At 44.0% G+C, this 18,189-nt stretch overlaps 1 protein-coding gene across 2 annotated transcripts in view; it reads left to right on the forward strand.

Moving 5' to 3' along the window:
- Nucleotides 1-18,189, forward strand: part of Lhfpl3 (LHFPL tetraspan subfamily member 3) — a 554,873-nt gene that overhangs the window by 499,338 nt on the left and 37,346 nt on the right. The window contains exon 3 of one of the 2 annotated variants that reach the window (XM_031380099.1): nt 6,308-6,355. The exons of the other annotated variant lie outside the window; for it this stretch is intronic. Coding sequence (XP_031235959.1) covers nt 6,308-6,324 — 17 coding nt within the window. The 3' untranslated portion in view covers nt 6,325-6,355. The remainder of the gene's footprint in view (nt 1-6,307; nt 6,356-18,189) is intronic. 2 annotated transcript variants of the gene reach the window in all.

Genomic DNA, 18,189 nt, shown 5'->3' on the forward strand with positions numbered 1-18,189 from the left:
ATATATATATATATATATATATATATATATATATACATAACAGTTCTTAATTTCAAACAATAACTAGTCCCAAGCATTTCTGATATGTATATCCTGCCCGGTTACCAGTAGGCATCATTGATTTAAATGCTTTTCTACTGAAAAATGGGAACCATCATGACAGGGAACCTAAGGTCCTAAGGTAAGAAGTCCACCACTATCTCTTCTCTGTCCCCAGAACGGTGTGTCTATGCAGAACTTCTGTTTCCTACTCTATAAAGTGAAGTGAGCAGACTGGACAATTAATAACCAAGGTCCTTGTCAAAGTGTAGGCAGGTCTCTTTGATTCCAACACTGAATTATAACACCACCCTGTATTTCTTCTCTGAAGGCCCACTCAACTGAAAATATGTTTCACAAGGATGTCTGTTTCACATCAGTTCCTTTCATGGCTCCCTTCCACCCATGAACACTGAAGGCTGGGGGGCAAGGCATTTGAAAGGAAAAAAAATCAGTCAACAGCCACCTATTACCTACTACTACCTGGGAAGTAGAAAATTAAACCATAGAACCCAAACTCCCAGAGCATACAAATACAAAAATAAAAATAAAAAATAAAATTCTCAGAGATTTAGGTTGTTTTTCTAAAGTTTCAAATACATGGGACGACTGCTCACTGAAGCTGGCGTTAAATCAATGGAGACATAACAACTGTCTTTTAAATGTCTTGGGTGCTGTAACTGATGCCATTTAATAAATAGGATTTCGGCCTGTTAATTGATCCACAATAGCAAGGGTAGTTATCATGTTTAATGAGTCATTTGAATACCAAAAAGGTCTACTTCTCAAATAAGAAAAACAGCCTTTGGTGGACTATGGAAGGATACACAAAAGCTGTATATGCACCATTGCCTTTGTCTGTGTAGGAGTCTTTGGGTTCAGAAATGTCCGTATTTGACCTTATCCAATTATATAAATAAAAGATATCCTTTTCATAGGGAATTCTCAGAGGTCCATAGTCTGTGAAATCACTTTCAAGGCACAGAGTAGGACAGAAGAAGTTTATTCTGAGACCTGACCAGGTTTTCCTGTTCTTATCTGGCAGATGGCTCTTTTGCTATTCAAAGGATTCCCTAAACATAACTACCCTTACTGTTGTGGAAAATTAAGGCTAAAATCCTATTTATTAAATGGTATCATTTATAGTACCCAAGACATTTCAAAGATGGGTTTTTAGACTTTAGACTATAACTAAAGCAGAACCTTCCTCAGTGTCCCTCAGTGTACATTCAGCAGAAGCTAGATTCTAGTCAACTTGCTTTCCTATCCCTGGAGTGTGTGGAAGGCGTTGCATCCTTCCTTGTACCTCTCCTTGTGAATGAGACCAACAATGGCAGTGACTAATGTCTTTGTTCCCCTTTAAAGTAATAGTGGGGATCAAATCCTGAACTTTCCATATGCTTTCTAAGCACTGAGCTCCATCCCCAGACTCTGAGGTCTAAAATATATTGCACATTATGCATGTGTGCTGATGTACCTTTTACAGCTGTTCCTAATCTCCTAAAGGTCTCCTTTCCCACAAGATCTTCCTGTGTGCACATGGTTCGTGGTTATTTCTTCTATGTGTCTTCCATGAATCTCACTAAACACTACCTCCATGTGCTTTCCAGCTGCCTCTTCCTATTAGTGCTAACATCAAAGGGAGAGGATATTTAACAATCCCTGAAACAACCAACTTGATGTCCTATTATATTTCAAGAAGTAGGAAATAGGCCCGGGAAAGAATTACACTTACTTGATGAGATCCTCGTGTTCTTTCTCTTTGCTACCGTTAGATCACAGGAAGAAAGTCTCATCATTCCTAAGAGCAGAGAAAGCAGGAGTGGACATAAGAAAGCACAGCGGGGCTTCATCTATCATGTAGCACAGGCAGAGGGATTGCTCCCTGATCTGCCCTTCCAGCATTTACCCTGCCTCTTTCTCCATCTCCCTGTGCTCCTCCTTCTGCACTGTTACAGGGAGCTAACAGTGATTCTTTACTGCTCCCTCCTGATACCAACCAGCAGTTCTCTCTGATTAATCTGCACAGACACATACATAGACACACAAACACACACACAGACACACATACATACACACACACAGAGACACAAACACACAGAGACACACAGACACATACAAAGACACGCACAGACAGACACACAGAGACCCACAGAGAGAGAGAAAGAGAGATACACATAGACACACACACACACAGAGACACACACTTTAAAAGGTACTAAGTCATCATGAGGCTGAAGAAATTCCTCAGAGATTAAGAGCAATTGCTGCTCTTGCAAAGGATCTAAGTTCAGGTTCTAACATCCATGGCAAATGCTAACGGTCCTTCACTCTAGTTCTAGGGTGTCTGATGCCCTCTTCTGGCTCCACCAACATGAGGCACGCAAGTGATGCATATATATATGCACATACATACATATATATGCATACATGTATATATATGCAAGTAAAGCATTGTACACAAAATAAATAAGTCTCTAAAAATAATAAGCTCAGTCATTGCAATGAGGTTACTGTAGACACAGACAGGCTGTCATGGCTACCCAAGCATCAGCCTCTCTTCTGACAGTGGAGCCTGTTCTATCATTTCCTCCCCAGAAAACTAGCCTATGCCTGCTGCTGTATTTTATTTTCCTATTGTTATAATAATTGCATGTAAAGATAACCCCAATTAAGGCAGCTTAAGGGAGAAAGGATTTATTTCAGGCTATTCCAGGTTACAATCACAGGGAGAAGTCACATCAGCAGGAGTGTGAGAGAGCTGTTCACACTGCACCCATCCAAAAGTGGCAGTAATCAATACACGCATGCTTCTGCTCAGTTTCCTTCTTCACCTATCCAGTCCAGCATCCCCAGTAAGGAAGCAGTGCCTCCCACAGCGCCTGGGCCTTCACACCTCAGTCAATGTAATCAAGACAGCCCCCCTCCCCGCCCTGAGAGGCCCATCTCCTAAGGAATTCTGGGTTCTGTCAACTTCAGTTAATACCTGGGGAGACCTCTGGACTAGCCTTGGGGATGGATTGCAACCAGAACAGAACTCAAAAGTGATTACCATTGAACTCTACTAAAATATACACTGTGCTTGATACTGATGCCCAGAGATGTCCTCACTGCCTCTGGGGACCTCCAGAAGTGCCCCTGTGAGCTAAGGAGCTCACTGACACTGGCCCCCAGGAGACGTGGCATCTTCAGATCATCCACAAATCTCTCTTGCCAAAATATCGCCCTTCTGCAACCGATGTGAACACAGGATGTGAGTGCAGAGTGAAAACTTCACATCCCAAGGAAGGCTTTCTTCTAATAATTCCTTTTGAAATTGCCTAGTTCCCATCCCAACTGTAATTTGGGCTAATTGCTTAATAATTCTGTTTAAATGCCACTATTTCTGCAAACATCAATTCATCAGACCTGCTTTTTCAGGTTGAAAAATCCCTTTGCTTCTTTGAGTATTCTGTCTCCTCTTCCCATTGACACCGCTGCCTGAGCGACATTCTAATGGCACAAATAGAATCTCTTCAGAAGGGTGCTGAGCAGATCAAGGTGTTTCTGTGTTCTGCAGTCTGGTAATGTAATCCACGTCCTTGAAACAGCTCCTGTGATTGGAAAGATCTAACACTGTGTTTTTTAAAAGCCATCTTCTGTGCCATAGACATGGAGCTGTGATCAGAGCCACCTTAGCCCCTCCCACAGCAAGAGGCCTGCTATACTTGACATAGCGAGAGGCTGCATGAGAAATCGAAGCTCTGACTTGGAAGCCCACAGTTGCCTAGCAGTTACTTGACTGTGGAATTTAACTTGAGGTTATACTAAATATTAAAACAAAGCCATATTAATCCCTGCTCAAAGCAGCGGTCTTCTCAGCGCACCACAATATAGCCACTGACCCTGTGCGGTGGAAGAATGTGCCTTGCTTAAAGCTGAGAAAGACAGTCATATCTATTTCAGGGATCAAGTTTGCTTCCTGCAACACTGCTTGTGGCTCTCCTGTTCTGAAAAAGGGAAGGTATCTAGGCTACTAAACATATCCTAACCTGTTCTCCATTACTAAACATATCTTAATATGTTCTCCATTACTAAGCATGTCCTAACGTGTTCCCCACCACTAAACATATCCTAGCATGTTTTCCATTACTAAACATATCCTAACATGTTCTCCATTACTAAACATGTCCAAACATGTTCTCCATTACCAAACATGTCCAAACAAGTTCTCCATTACCAAACATGTCCAAATATGTTCTCCATTACTAAACACGCCCTAACATATTCCTCATTACTAAACATACCCTAGCATGTTTTCTATTACTAAACATGTCCTAACATGTTTCCCATTACTCTTCCCTTCCATAGTCCACCAGCTGAAAGTTTATAGTTACTTTTCATTTTGTGTGAAGGATGATTCTTGTGCCCAACTTTAAAAGATCAAGTCTCCTCATCCAAATGCTCATATACCAAAATTGAGCCAGCACAGGAATTCCGCGCCTTCTTGTCACACTGAAAAGGTTAGAGGACAGGCCTAAATCTTCTAACTCTAAAACTTCCTCAGACTCAGTGCTGTTGAGAATAGCAATAAAAGAGAATCAAGAAGAGAATCAACAGTCAATAGGAAACTAGGCGGTTGAGAGACTATAAACCCAGAGTCATTGAAGAGAGAGGACTGGCATACCCTTGGAACACAGGGAGCAGATGACTCTTCTCTTTGAGATCCATGCTATTACCGTGTGTGTGTGTGTGTGTGTGTGTGTGTGTGTGTGTGTGTGTGTGTGTGTGTGTGTGTGTGTCCTAACTCCTTAGGCATGTACATTGGGAGGTAGAGAGAGAGGCACTCACTTAGAAAGTAAAAAACTAATTGTATACCAGTACTGCCTAGCTAACACTTGTTCAGTGAGTTATGGGAGTCTATTTCTATTTACCCCCAGAGAGATGAAAAATGACGAACAAAAGAAGGATTACACTAAGTTCAGCTTGGGGAGCCAGTTTGTTTGACTTGGAGTTACCTACCAAACATGTCAATGTAGTACCGGCCTCCAAGCCCAAGGGTGGTCTCTCCCTCCCCCAGTGTGTCCTTGAGAGAAGGCTCTCAAGAGCTTCAAGAGCCTGGTGATTCCTCCTTTTCTCCCATGAGGGAATGTTAGTGGACCCAGTTTTTTATAAGGCTAATCCCAGCTGCTCTGATTTCAACACAGCAATGCCATGCTCAGAGGACAAAGTGCCACATCATGACCACAGAGGGTGCTCAGAGGGGGCACATTCCATCAAGGTTATCCAGGGCCGTTTTTTGCTTGAAAGTTGCCTTTACCCTAAGATATCACCTCCCTCTCAGAGTCCCATTTCTTTCTCTTTGGACCACAAAACCCTACTATGTGAGACAAATGCTGGCCAGATGGCTCTGGGCAAGAGTGCAGCAGAAGCCTGCCCTCCTGTAAGACGAGGCCAGCCAGAGGTACTCATTGCCGTGCAGGTCTCTGGGCTGCATCTTTAGGCAGTTCTCTGAGAGGCACGGACTCAAGCAACCGAAACCACACAGAATGTGGTCTCATCTGTGTACAGCACAGAGCCCAAGGAAACTGATAGAGTTTGAGTTGCTGGGTGTGAACCAAACTATGTGTAAACAATTGATCTTTACTTATCATTCCTCAAATCCCATTCTGAATTGCTTTGGGGATAATCTAGAGTTTGAAATGAGGCCCTCTAAAGGCTCTAACAGCACACAACTATTTCTCACCCCCACCTTCATTCCTTTCTTACTTTGTCCTCTCCTGAGTTAGTTTTCTTACAGAACAACTAAAATTCTCCAGGTCTTTGGATTTCAGTGATTTTTTTTTCCTCTAGTCTCAGCTGGGTTCCTTAGGGAAGCCAGAGACACCACTAACAATGACGTCATTGTTCTTGAACACTTGGAGAACATTGGGTATTGACTAGGATTGTCCTGAGGGCTTTATGTGTGCTGCTCCGTAGCATCCTCCCCACCTGCTCACAAGGTAAGTACTACTGTGAGACCCATTTCCAGATAAGAAAACAGAGGTACAAAAAGAGAAGATAATTGTCCACTGGGGTCAAACAGAGAGCAAGTTGCAGGGCTAAGGAATGAGCCCAGCCAGCCTGGTGCTCAGGACTGAGCCTTCACTGGCTACGAAGCTTGCTCTCCCCCATAACATGTGCCTGAACAGTGTAAGTGGAATTCTGCCTTTAGTCTTTGAGAAGATGGTGCTGAGCTGTTGATGTACTTTACCTTTAACTATTCTGTTTTTCCCTCCCACACTCTCAGATGATGGAAATGCTTAAAGCAAACTAAGGTAGTGTGAGACCTCACCATGTAAGTGTGAGCATGGCCGCTTGTAGGTACAGCTATGTTTTGTGTGCTTCGGGCCGTCCACTCCCGCATGTTTGCTCCGCTCTTCTCCAGTTTCTGCTTCCAGCGCTTGGCACTTGGGCAGCATGAACTGTCTTTTAAAGCCCTAGATTATGTCTTTGTTCCTGATTTATTACCTGTGCTTTACCTACACACAAAGTCCGGCACAGGGTAAGCACCAGAGAACAAGCGACTGTCTGCCTGGTATCTTCTAGAGAGCTGGGAGTCCTGGAGACTGCAATGAGTTATTATGTTCAGGCAATAAGCTGGGGGTTGTCAGCTTTCAGAATGCTAGGCACTTGCTGATGCCTAACTGCAACTGACCACTTCAAGGTGGAGAACTACAAAGGCTGTTCTACACAGGCCATGACCTTCACCCAGTACCAGACAGATTCGGTGTTCTCTGGGGCTGGCGCTCTTAAATGGACTCCTGTTCTGTCATCTTTCCATAGGACTTGATCACGCCAGGTAACAGGAGCTATGGACAGGGATGAGAGTTTTTTTGTTTATTTACTTTCTCCTCTCTGTACATACGTATATGATGGGCAAACATACACATGTGGAGAATAAAACTGTATGAAAGAGAAAGAATAATGTGCTTTAAGCTAGATATGAGCTAAAACAGGCTTTCATTGTGCACACACATACACTGTTCCTTTTGGTGTTTCTTGATTCTATACAAATCATATTTTCACTCTGAGGCTATTTAATATAGGTTAAATTGAACTTCTAGAATAAGAAAATTGATGGGAGGAGATATTTGTGCCTGACAAGAATATATCTGGGGGGAAAGACTTTCGTCAGTTGCGTAGCCGCTGGCTAGGCACACATGCTCATGAAAAACAACAACAACAACAACAACAAAAGCCCTCACCCATGATGATCCTGCCAGTAACCTGAATTATAACAGGAGTGGGAGGGAGACTAGAGAAGGTAAGGGAAGTGATTATGGTTGAAATACATTATATACAGGAATTAAAATGCCATACTAAAACTAACAAAAAAGAATATATCTGGGACATTTAAAGTACAGTTTGGGAGCTAGAGGTAAAGAGTCCTGTGAGAAAGTGCCTGCCTGGCGTGAGTGAGCCCTAGTGCAATTTCCAGGGCCCCAAATAAAATAAAGTGTAATCCTATCTTATCCTCTGTTCCTCACCACACACCTGCACACCCACATGTGTGCACACACCTGCACACCCACATGTGTGCACACACCTGCACACCCACATGTGTGCACACACCTGCATACCCATATGTGTGCACACACATGACTACAGTCTGAAGCCAGAAATTTCCTCATGTTTTCAATTTCACTGAAGTGTTAGTGTGTGTCAAAGTTATTGAGTTGTAAATTCTGAATAATAAAAATTTTAAATTAAAGATGCTATCATGACAACTGACCAAATACTGTCCAGTGATTGGGACTTAAAATATGCAGTGTTGAGACCCCAGCCCACCATTTAGACATGCAGAAAGCCAAAAGTTATTAGGGATGGACCTTTTGTTCCAAACCCCTTAATTTATAGATGATGACTGAGACCCTATGAGAGAAAATAGCTCCGAGTGGAGACAGATTAAAATCCTGTCCCCAACTTTCCCCAAAGCATCCTATGGAGAGTGGTGTCAGAGCTCCCTTCTCTCTGGACAGACTTCATACACAGAGTTCCAGGGCGACTTTGTAAAAATGAAAGTAAGTGAGTCTACATCCCCAGAGAGGGCTCCAGCCTTGCCGCTGGAGACATGAGTAAGCTGAAGAAAGGTAATTCGGCTCTCTACACCACAGATTCCTCATTCATAAATTCAGAATAGCAAACTGCAAGAAGTCCGTGGGCCAAGTTTGCTTATTAATTGCTTAATTAACATTAACTTGCTCATTGGACTTGTTTAGAGTCCACCTCCACCTACATTTTCCACAGGAAGTTATGGGGAAAGTCAGGCTGTGCAAATAGGGACAGCCAGTGGGGAGGGGGGTGAGCTAGTGTTCAGTTACTAACTGAAGAAAAGCAAAGCCCAAGAAAGAAAAGGTACAAGCAAACGAGAAGTGCAGAACCTGCTTTACCTGGTCCTTCACACTCACATAGACATTCGTGCTCCAAGTCTAAGCATCCGATTTCTGAAAGACGGAAACATTTCAGGAAATGCACAGATAAGCTGCTGTCCAATTCCCAGGAGGCCACTCATTAACTGAGCGCAGGTGAGGGTCACAGCCTCTCTTTTCCAGGACGGTTTTGTTTGTTTGTTTGTTTGTTTGTTTTAAGATTTATTTATTGCCGGGCAGTGGTGGCACATGCCTTTAATCCCAGCACTTAGGAGGCAGAGGCAGGTGGATTTCTGAGTTCAAGGCCAGCCTGGTCTACAGAGTGAGTTCCAGGACAGCCAGGGCTACACAGAGAAACCCTGTCTCGAAAAACCAAAAAAGAAAAAAGAAAAAAAAAGATTTATTTATTTATTTAATGTATGTAACCACACTGTAGCTGACTTCAGACACACCAGAAGAGGGCATCGGATCCCATTACAGATGGTTATGAGCCACCATGTGGTTGCTGGGAACTGAACTCATGACATCTGGAAGAGCAGTCAGTGCTCTTTATCAATGAGACATCTCTCCAGCTCCTCTAGTGAGTTCTTAAAGAGACCAGGAACCATACAACGGAAAATATTCTAAAAGCCAAAAGGGCAACCATGGAAACACATGTGTCAGTGTCTACCTCAGTTCTGTGCTGCACCCCTTCTTGTGCAGCTATGAAAACACAGATGCTGGCTAAATGGGCATGGTCCTTCTCACTGGCTTTCTTTTTCCACAGCAAATACATGGCACCTTTTGGCAAACATTTGTAGAGGACAGAGAACCATTACTGAATTTAACATTCTGACTGATTTGAGTTTTTTATTTAATTTATTTATGTTTATATTATGTGCATTGGGTGTTTTGACCATCTGCCTGTGTGAGGGTGTCAGATCCCCTGGAGTTGGAGTTACAGACAGCTGTGAGCTGCCATGTGGCTGCTGGGAACTGGAAAGGCAGCCAGTGCTCTTAGCCACTGAGCCATCTCTGCAGCCCCCCCATTTTGAGTTTTAAATGTAATTTTTTCCCAAATAGTCTGCAGGAACCTTCAATGAACCCCACAGTGACTCAAAGATGATTGGGAGGACAGACTTTCGATTCAGAAGCCACTGCGTAAAATACAGCAAAACAAAACACTCTGACCCCGGAAAGCATTGCCAGGACAAATTTCAGACAGTTTTGGTCAAGTAGAGGCACAGAAGTAATCCGTCTAGCAGGGGAGCTTTAAAAGAGGGACTTTTAAAGCAGCTTCTGATGCCACGTCACTGAAGACTGACAGATACACCACCGCGTTATGTGGAGAGGACACTGACTAGAAAGTGTAGACATGATCTCCCAGTCTCTTCTTAGCCGCAGTCATTGTCCTAGCATTACTAGTCCTCCATGTAGGACAGCTGTAAGTAACACTGTCTGATAAAGGAAAATGGCCCCTTCAGGAAGCCTTGCAGGCCAGTTGCCCCATCGAGGATGCGAGCAGATATGTGGCTGTCAGCTCCTTGCCCAGTACTTCTTTAACCAGAGAGCTCCCCGAACAAATCAATCAAGCCAGCTACGAGTTAGGAAGAGATGATTTCTCCCCCACCATACAGCCACCCCTCACCCCCAAGGCTTGTTCCAAATCCATCCTAAGCAGGAGAGGACTAAGAAAATTGCTGTCCTATTGAGACCTCAAGTGGAGAAATTGGGAACCGCAGATGAAGAAAGGAGGGGAAAGGGAGAAAGAAAGAGTGGGAAGAGGAGCTCCTGTGAAAACCACAGGCTCAGCCTGAAATTCTTCCTACACGGCGGGGGGTGGGGGGGCACTGTGGCTGAGAAATGTCAGCCAGATGAAAGGGCTTGGTGACTTTTCTCCATGTGAATATGCAGCCTCGTTTCAGAAATAGATTCTCCAAAGTTAGCCATGCCACAGTAGCACGTGCAGTTACTCCAGAATAATTCCTGAACCTCCTGAAAGGCTGTGGATTCGTCCAGTCCTTTGTTTTGTTTTCCTAGAGGAGGCCTGAAAACAAACTGAGCCTTCAAGAGTCAAAAGAGGCAGCCCACAAAACCTGGATGTCAACAGACCTGTGCACCTGATCCTAAAGAGTCCTGTGGGTGCCTGGTGCCTGGGCCAATACAGGGCCCTTCCACACTGACAGGCGCTGATCCTGGGGACTTCCCCCGAAGTGTAAGCAGATTGTCCCTGACTGACAGGAAACTTAATTGTTTTAATTGTTCTCCAAATGCAGCCTCCAGACAAGATGCTCAGCCAGAAGCTTGTCTGAAATGTAAATTGCTGAGCTTCAGACCTAGGACCAAGCACTCTAGCAGTGGGTCCCAGACGCCCTCTCTCCTAGTGACAGTTGTGACAGTTGAGGCCCTCCTAGATTTTGAGAACCACTGGCACACACTGATTTGCAAATGTCCAAGACAGAAGATTTCAAACGCTCTGTTTATTTCAAAATCGGTTTCTGGCCCCACCCCCACAGACATGTCGCAGCTCAGCACTGGACAGCAGGGAAACTCTAAGTTTCTGATGAGATTCTGGTAACGGAAACCCTCAAGCTTCCATCTAGACAAACTTTACTCTGGAAAAAAAGGAGCTTTCTCCTCAGTATTTAGCCTTCTAAAGGCTTGGAAGTGAAGTTGGAAGTGAACGTTATTCTAACTTCTCACCAGGCCCGAAAAAAATCTGTTAAGAATCCAGGTTTTCCCTTTGAACAATTAATCCGTGCAACCCTTGTAGGGGATCACAGTGGTATGTGTCTCTGGGGCCAACATTTAATAATATAAAATAATAATAATAACAATAGTAATAATAATAATAATTATTATTATTATTATTATTATTATTATTATTATAAAGTATCCTTTTTAAAAAGATATGCACTGCTGGGCAAGCAGCAAGACTGGGATGTCCAGTCAGATCACAGCTCCCAGAGAGTCTACATCTCCCCGAGAGATACTGAAGAGCCCGAGGGCTGGAAGTTTGGCCCACAGTGTAGCAGAATTGTAGCAGAACCTTTGCCTCTAGCAGGAACCTGGAGTGATGGCATCTCAGCTTTGAAGTAGCCTTTTATCAGTGACTGTTATCTGAGATTTTACAGGGTTAATCCCTTTGAAGAATTCTCAGAGTCTTTGCATTACTTTGTCGAGAAACAGGCTTGGCAAACCAGGAAGTCTTGCTTACCAGGAAGAATTGCTTAGGGGTCTGTGAAGACAACTCCTCGATCAGATAAGAGGTGTTGCTATGTGGAAACTGACTTTTGTATAACAATAAAGAGCTTCTAGGACTGTCAGTCCTTCTAGGACGTTCAGTCCTTCAGTTCTTCAGAGGCTGATCCCCTGCTGCTGAAAGGCTAAATCCATCCTGCCATGGATCTTTCTTCCATCAATTGTCCTGCGTAACCCAAAACACAGACACCCATGCATGGCTGCCTTTTCTTCTTATTTTCCCTCATCTACGGACACTTTCCAGTAGGGCCCAAGAATAGTTTGTTGTAATGCCACTAGAAAACAAATAGTTTTTAGACCTTGAAGTTATGGGCTGGGATGTAGCTCAGTTGTTAGAGTCTAGCATTCATGAAGCCCTGGGTTCATCCCTAGCACATAATAGTCCCATTATAGAGGTGCACACCTTTAATCCCAGAGTTAGAGAAGAGAGGCAGAGGGATCAGAAGTTCAGGGTCATCCTCAGTTACACAGCAAGTTGGAGGCCAAACCTGGGCTTCATGATCAGTGCTTTAGAAAAAAACGAGTTGGGGATTATAAATACACTTGACCTTTGCAGCTATGGCATTAGTCACACTGGGGAAAATAAGTTCCTATTTATGATGACCTTGTGAATGCCTCCAGGACTCCAGAGAAGACTGCCCAGTGTTCTGCTCCATATGACTCCATCATCTGACCCCGCCCTCACCCTACCCCACTCTCTTCAAGTTACCCACACCTACTCAGAGTGCTAGTCTGTCAGGAGGGGCTCAGAATGTGTGCCATCCCAATTTCAGACATACAAAGGGAGCAGAGCATGGCTTTCTGCTACCTCTGGCCGTCCCTGGCCTCCTGAGGGACACCCACTGCGTGCAGCCTCAGCACTGCAGAGACGCTGTGTGCCTGGACAGTGTCCTTTCCGAGACCAACCTCCTCCAATACTTAGCCGCTGCCTGGACAGCGGAGAGAACAGCTAGCCCCTCTCACCACCTCAGCGGAGTGAACAGCTAGCCCCTCTCACCACCTCAGCGGAGTGAACAGCTAGCCCCTCTCACCACCTCAGCGGAGTGAACAGCTAGCCCCTCTCACCACCTCAGCGGAGTGAACAGCTAACCCCTCTCACCACCTCAGCAGAGTGAACAGCTAGCCCCTCTCACCACCTCAGCAGAGTGAACAGCTAGCCCCCCTCTCTCACCACCTCAGCGGAGTGAACAGCTAACCCCTCTCACCACCTCAGCAGAGTGAACAGCTAACCCCTCTCACCACCTCAGCGGAGTGAACAGCTAGCCCCTCTCACCACCTCAGCGGAGTGAACAGCTAACCCCTCTCACCACCTCCGCTCCCTCAGTCTTTCGGTCTTTCTTCTCTCCTCCCGGTCCATTTCCTTCCCTCTCTTTGTTTTCCCTGCTTCCCTTATCTGCTCTTCCCGCTTCCTCCACTTCTCTCTGTGACTTTCTCTAGCTTTTTTCCCTTCCATTGAAGTCCCTGTAGTCCTGGGAAATGAGCACTCTTGCACACGCAGCTGGAAACCTCCCCTCACCCCACCCCTTACTGAGTGAGTGCTGAGGTCACTGTGTCCAGCACTTCTTTTTTTTATTATTGGTTCTTTCATTTGTTTACATTTCAAGTGTTGTCCCCCTTCCCAATTTCCCTTCTGCAAGCCCCCTATCCCACCCCCCTCCCTGGCCTCTTATGAGGGTGCTCCCCCACCCACGCACTCCCACCTCACCGCCCTCCCCCTATGCTGAAGCATCAGGACTCCACAGACCAAGGGCCTCACTTCTCATTGATGCCAGATAAGGCCATCCTCTGCTACATCTGCTACTGGAGCTACAGGTCCCACCATGTGTACTCTTTGGTTAGTAGTTTAGTCCCTGGGTGCTCTGGAGGGTATGGGTGTTTGATATTGTTCTTCCTATGGGGTTGCAATCCTCTTCAGCTCCTTCAGTCCTTCTCCTAATTCTTCCCTTGTGGTTCCCATGTTCAGTCCGATGGTTGACTATGAGTATCCACCTCTCTATTGGTCAGGCTCTGGCAGAGCCTTGGGGGTTGCGGGGAGGGGAGGAGAACCACTCTCAGACTCCTGTCAGCAAGCACTTCTTGGCATCAGCCATAGTGTCTTGGTTTGGTGTCTGCAGATGGGATGGATCCCTAGATGGAGCAGTCTCTGGATGGTCTTTCCTTCAGCCTCTGCCCTACTCAAAATCTGTATTTTCTTTAGACAGGAACAATTCTGGGTTAATTTTTTTGAGATGAGTGGTTGGCCCCATCCCTCAACCTGGGGCTGTGTCTATCCTGGGGCTGTGGTCTCTACAGGGTCTATCCTCCCTGTGCTGGGTATTTGGCTAATGTCATTTCTGTTGGGTCCTGGGAGACTTCTGCTTCCCTGGCATCTGGGAATTTCTAATGACTACCCCCCGTTCCCTACCCCTGGTTCCCCACCCCCACTGCTCTACATCTCCATTCAGTTTCCTAACCCTCTGACCTTCTCCCCATGCCCCCCCAACCAGTCTCTTCCCACACCTGATCCTGCCCCCTTTTATCCTCCCCCTCCTCCTACCCTCTGAGATCCCTCCCTCCCTCTACTTCCCTTCTAAGTAGGACTGAAGCATCCACACTTTGGTTTTCTTCTTATTGGGTTTCATAGGGCCTATGAGATTTATCATGGGTATTCCAAGCTTTTGGACATATATCCATTTATCAGTGAGTGCATACCATGTATGTTCTTTTGTGATACCTCACACAGGATGATATTTTCTAGTTCTATCCATTTGCCTGCAAATTTCATGAAGTCATTGTTTTTAATAGCTGCGTAGTACTCCATTGTATAAATGTACCACATTTTATGCATCCATTCCTCAGTTGAGGAACATCTGGGTTGTTTCCAACTTCTGGCTATTATAAATAAGGCTGCTAAAAACATAGTGGAGCATTTTTCCTTGTTATATGTTGGAGTTCTGGGTATATGCCCAGAAGTGGTATAGCTGGGTCCTCAGGTAGAACTATTTGCAATTTTCTGAGGAACCACCACACTGATTTCCAGAGTGGTTGTACCAGCTTGCCATCCACCAGCAATGGAGGAGTGTGGCTCTTTCTCTACATCCATGCCAGCATCTGCTGTCACCTGAGGTTTGATCTTAGCCATTGTGGTTGAGGTAAGGTAGAATCTCAAGGTTGTTTTGATTTGCATTTCCCTGATGACTAAGATGTTTAACATTTCTTTGGGTGCTTCTCGCCAGTTGAGATTCCTTGTTTGAGAATTCCCTATTTAGCTCTGAACCCCATGTTTTAATGGGGTTATTTGGTTCTCAGGAATCTAAGTTCTTGAATTCTTTATATATATTAGACATTAACCCTCTATTGGATGTAGGGTTGGTAAAGATCTTTTCCCAATTTGTAGGTTGCCATTTTCTCCTATTGACAGTGTCCTTTGGCTTACAAAAGCTTTTCAATTTTATGAGGTCTTATTTGTCAATTCTTGATCTTAGAGTATGAACCATTGGTGTTCTGTTCAAGAAATTTTCCCATGCTGATATGTTTGAGGCTCTTTCCACTTGCTCTTCTATTAGATTCAGTGTGTCTGGTTTTATATGGAGGTCCTTGATCAACTTGGACTTGAACTTTCTACAAGGGGATAAGAATGGATTGATTTGCATTATTTTACATGCTGGCCACCAGTTGAACCAGCACCATTTGTTGAATATGCTGTCATTTTCCACTGGGTGGTTTTGGCTTCTTTTTCAAAGATCAGGTGTCCATAGGTGTATGGGTTTATTTTGGGGTCTTCATTTCTATTCCATTGATCTACCTGTCTGTCTCTGTACCAATACTATGCAGTTTTTATCACAAATGCTCTGTGGTACAGCTTGTGGACAGGGATGGTGATTCCATGAGAAGTTCTCTCATTGTTGAGAATAGTTTTCCCTATCTTGGGTTTTTTGTTATTCCAGAAGAATTAGAGAATTACTCTTTCTATCTCTGTGAAGAATTGAGTGGAATTTTTGTGCGGATTGCATTGAATCTGTAGATTGCTTTTGGTAAGATGGTCATTTTTACTGTGTTAATCATGCCAATCCATGAGCATAGGAGATCTTTCAATCTTCTTATGTCTTCTTCAATTTCTTTCTTCAGACTTGAAGTTCTTGTTGTATAGATCTTTCACTTGCTTGGTTAGAATCACACCAAGATATATTATATTATTTGCAGCTGTTGTGAAGGGTGTCATTTCCCTAATTTCTTTCTCAGCCCCTTTATCCTTTCAGTAGAGTATAGTAGCCTGGGCTGGCATTTGTGTTCTTGTAGGGTCTGTATGACATCTGCCCAGGATCTTCTAGCTTTCATAGTCTCTGGTGAGAAATCTGCCGTAATTCTGGTAGGCCTGCCTTTATATGTTACTTGCCTTTTTTCCCTTACTGCTTTTAAAATTCTTTCTTTGTTCAGTGCATTTGGTGTTTTGATTATTATGTGACAGGAGGAATTTCTTTTCTGGTCAAGTCTATTTGGAGTTCTGTAGGCTTCTTATATGTTCATGGGCACATCTTTCTTTAGGTTAGGGAAGTTTTCTTCTATAATTTTGTTGAAGATTATTTGCTGTCCCATTACATTGGGAGTCTTCACTCTCTTCTATACCTATTATCCTTAGGTTTGGCCTTCTCAGTGCGTCCTGGATTTCCTGGATGTTTTGGGTTAGGAGCTTTTTGCTTTTTGCATTTTTTTTTGACTGTTGTGTCAATGTTTTCTAAGGTGTCTTCTGCCCCTGAGATTCTCTCGTATATCCTTTGCATTCTGTTGGTGATGCTTGCATCTATGGCTCCTGATTTCTTTCCTAGGTTTTGTATCTCCAGGGTTGTCTCTCTTTCTGATTTCTTTATTGTTTCTATTTCCACTTTTAGATTCTGGGTGGTTTTGCTCATTTCCTTCACCTGTTTGATTGTGTTTTCCTGTAGTTCTTTAAGAGATTTTTCTGTTTCCTCTTTAAGAGCTTCTAGCTCTTTACCTGTGTTCTCCTGTATTTCTTTGAGGGTGCTATTTATGTCTTTCTTAAGGTCCTGTATCATCATCATGATAAGTGATTTTAGATCTGCATCTTGCTTTTCCGGTGTGATGGTGTGTCCAGGAGTTGCTATGGTGAGAGAATTGGGTTCTGATGATGGCAAGTGATCTTGGTTTGTGTTGTTTATTTTCTTACCCTTGCCCCCCACCATCTGGTTAACTCTAGTGCTACCTGCCCTTGCTAAATCTGACTGGAGCCTATCCTTCCTGTGATCCTGGTTGTGTCAGAACTCGTCAGAGTCAAGCTATGTGATCCTGTGATTCTGGGTTCCTGTGATCCTGGGTGTGTCAGAACACCTGGGAGTGGAGCTTCCTCTGGGTGTTGTGGGACTGGTGTCAGAGCTTGCACCCAAGGTCTGCTCTGGACCCCAGCCCAGACAGACCGGAAGGAACCCGAATCACTGGGCTGGTGGAGTTCCTGTGTGCCTGGTCCCGCTGGTCCCAGTTACTCCCAATGTTGGGACAGATGTTGGTTCCTCCTCACCTCTGATCCTAGGTGTGTCAGAACGCCTGGGAGTGGAGCTTCCTCTGGGTGTTGTGGCACTGGCTGCCTTCCATATCTTTTTTGATAATGTTTGATTGAAAGTCAATTTTATTCTATATCAGAATGGCTACTCCAGCTTGTTTCTTGGGACCATTTGCTTGGAAAGATTTTTTTTCCAGCCTTTTACTCTAAGGTAGTCTTTGTCTTTGTCACTGAGATGTGTTTTCTGTGTGCAGCAAAATGCTGGGTCCTGTTTATATATCCAGCCTCTTAGTCTATGTCTATGGGAAATTGAACCCATTGATGTTGAGACATATTAGAGACCAATGACTGTTGCTTCCTGTTATTTTTGTTGTTAGAAATGCAATTATGTTTGTGTGGCTCTCTTCTTTTGGGCTTGTTCTGAGAAGATTAATTTCTTGCTTTTTTCTTGGATATAGTTTCCCTCCTTGTGGTGGTGTTTTCCATCTATTATCCTTTGTAGGGCTGGATTTGTGGAGAGATATTGTTTAAATTTGGGTTTGTCATGGATTATCTTGGTTTTTCTATCTATGGTAATTGAGAGTTTTGCTGGGTATAGTAACCTGGGCTGGCATTTGTGTTCTCTTTGGGTCTGAATGACATCTGCCCAACATCTTCTGGCTTTTAGAGTGTCTGTTGAGAAAGCTGGTGTAATTCTGATAGGTCTGTCTTTTTTGACCTTTTCCCCTTACTGCTTTTAATGTTCCATGTTTGTTCTGCACATTCTGGTATTTTGATTATTATGTGATCAGAGGACTTTGTTTTCTAGTCCCATCAATTTGGCATTCTGCAGGCTTCTTGTATGTTTATGGTCATCTCTTTCTTTAGGTTAGGGAACTTTTCTCCTATAATTTTGTTAAAGATGTTTATTAACCCTTTGATTTGGGAATTTTCACTCTCTTCTATACCTATTATTCTTAAGCTTAGTCTTCTCATTGTGTCCTGGATTTCCTGGATGTTTTGGGTTAGGAGCTCTTTGCATATTGT

The sequence above is a fragment of the Mastomys coucha genome, unplaced genomic scaffold, assembly GCF_008632895.1.
Source record: "Mastomys coucha isolate ucsf_1 unplaced genomic scaffold, UCSF_Mcou_1 pScaffold19, whole genome shotgun sequence".
In the NCBI taxonomy this organism is placed as follows: Eukaryota; Metazoa; Chordata; class Mammalia; order Rodentia; family Muridae; genus Mastomys; species Mastomys coucha.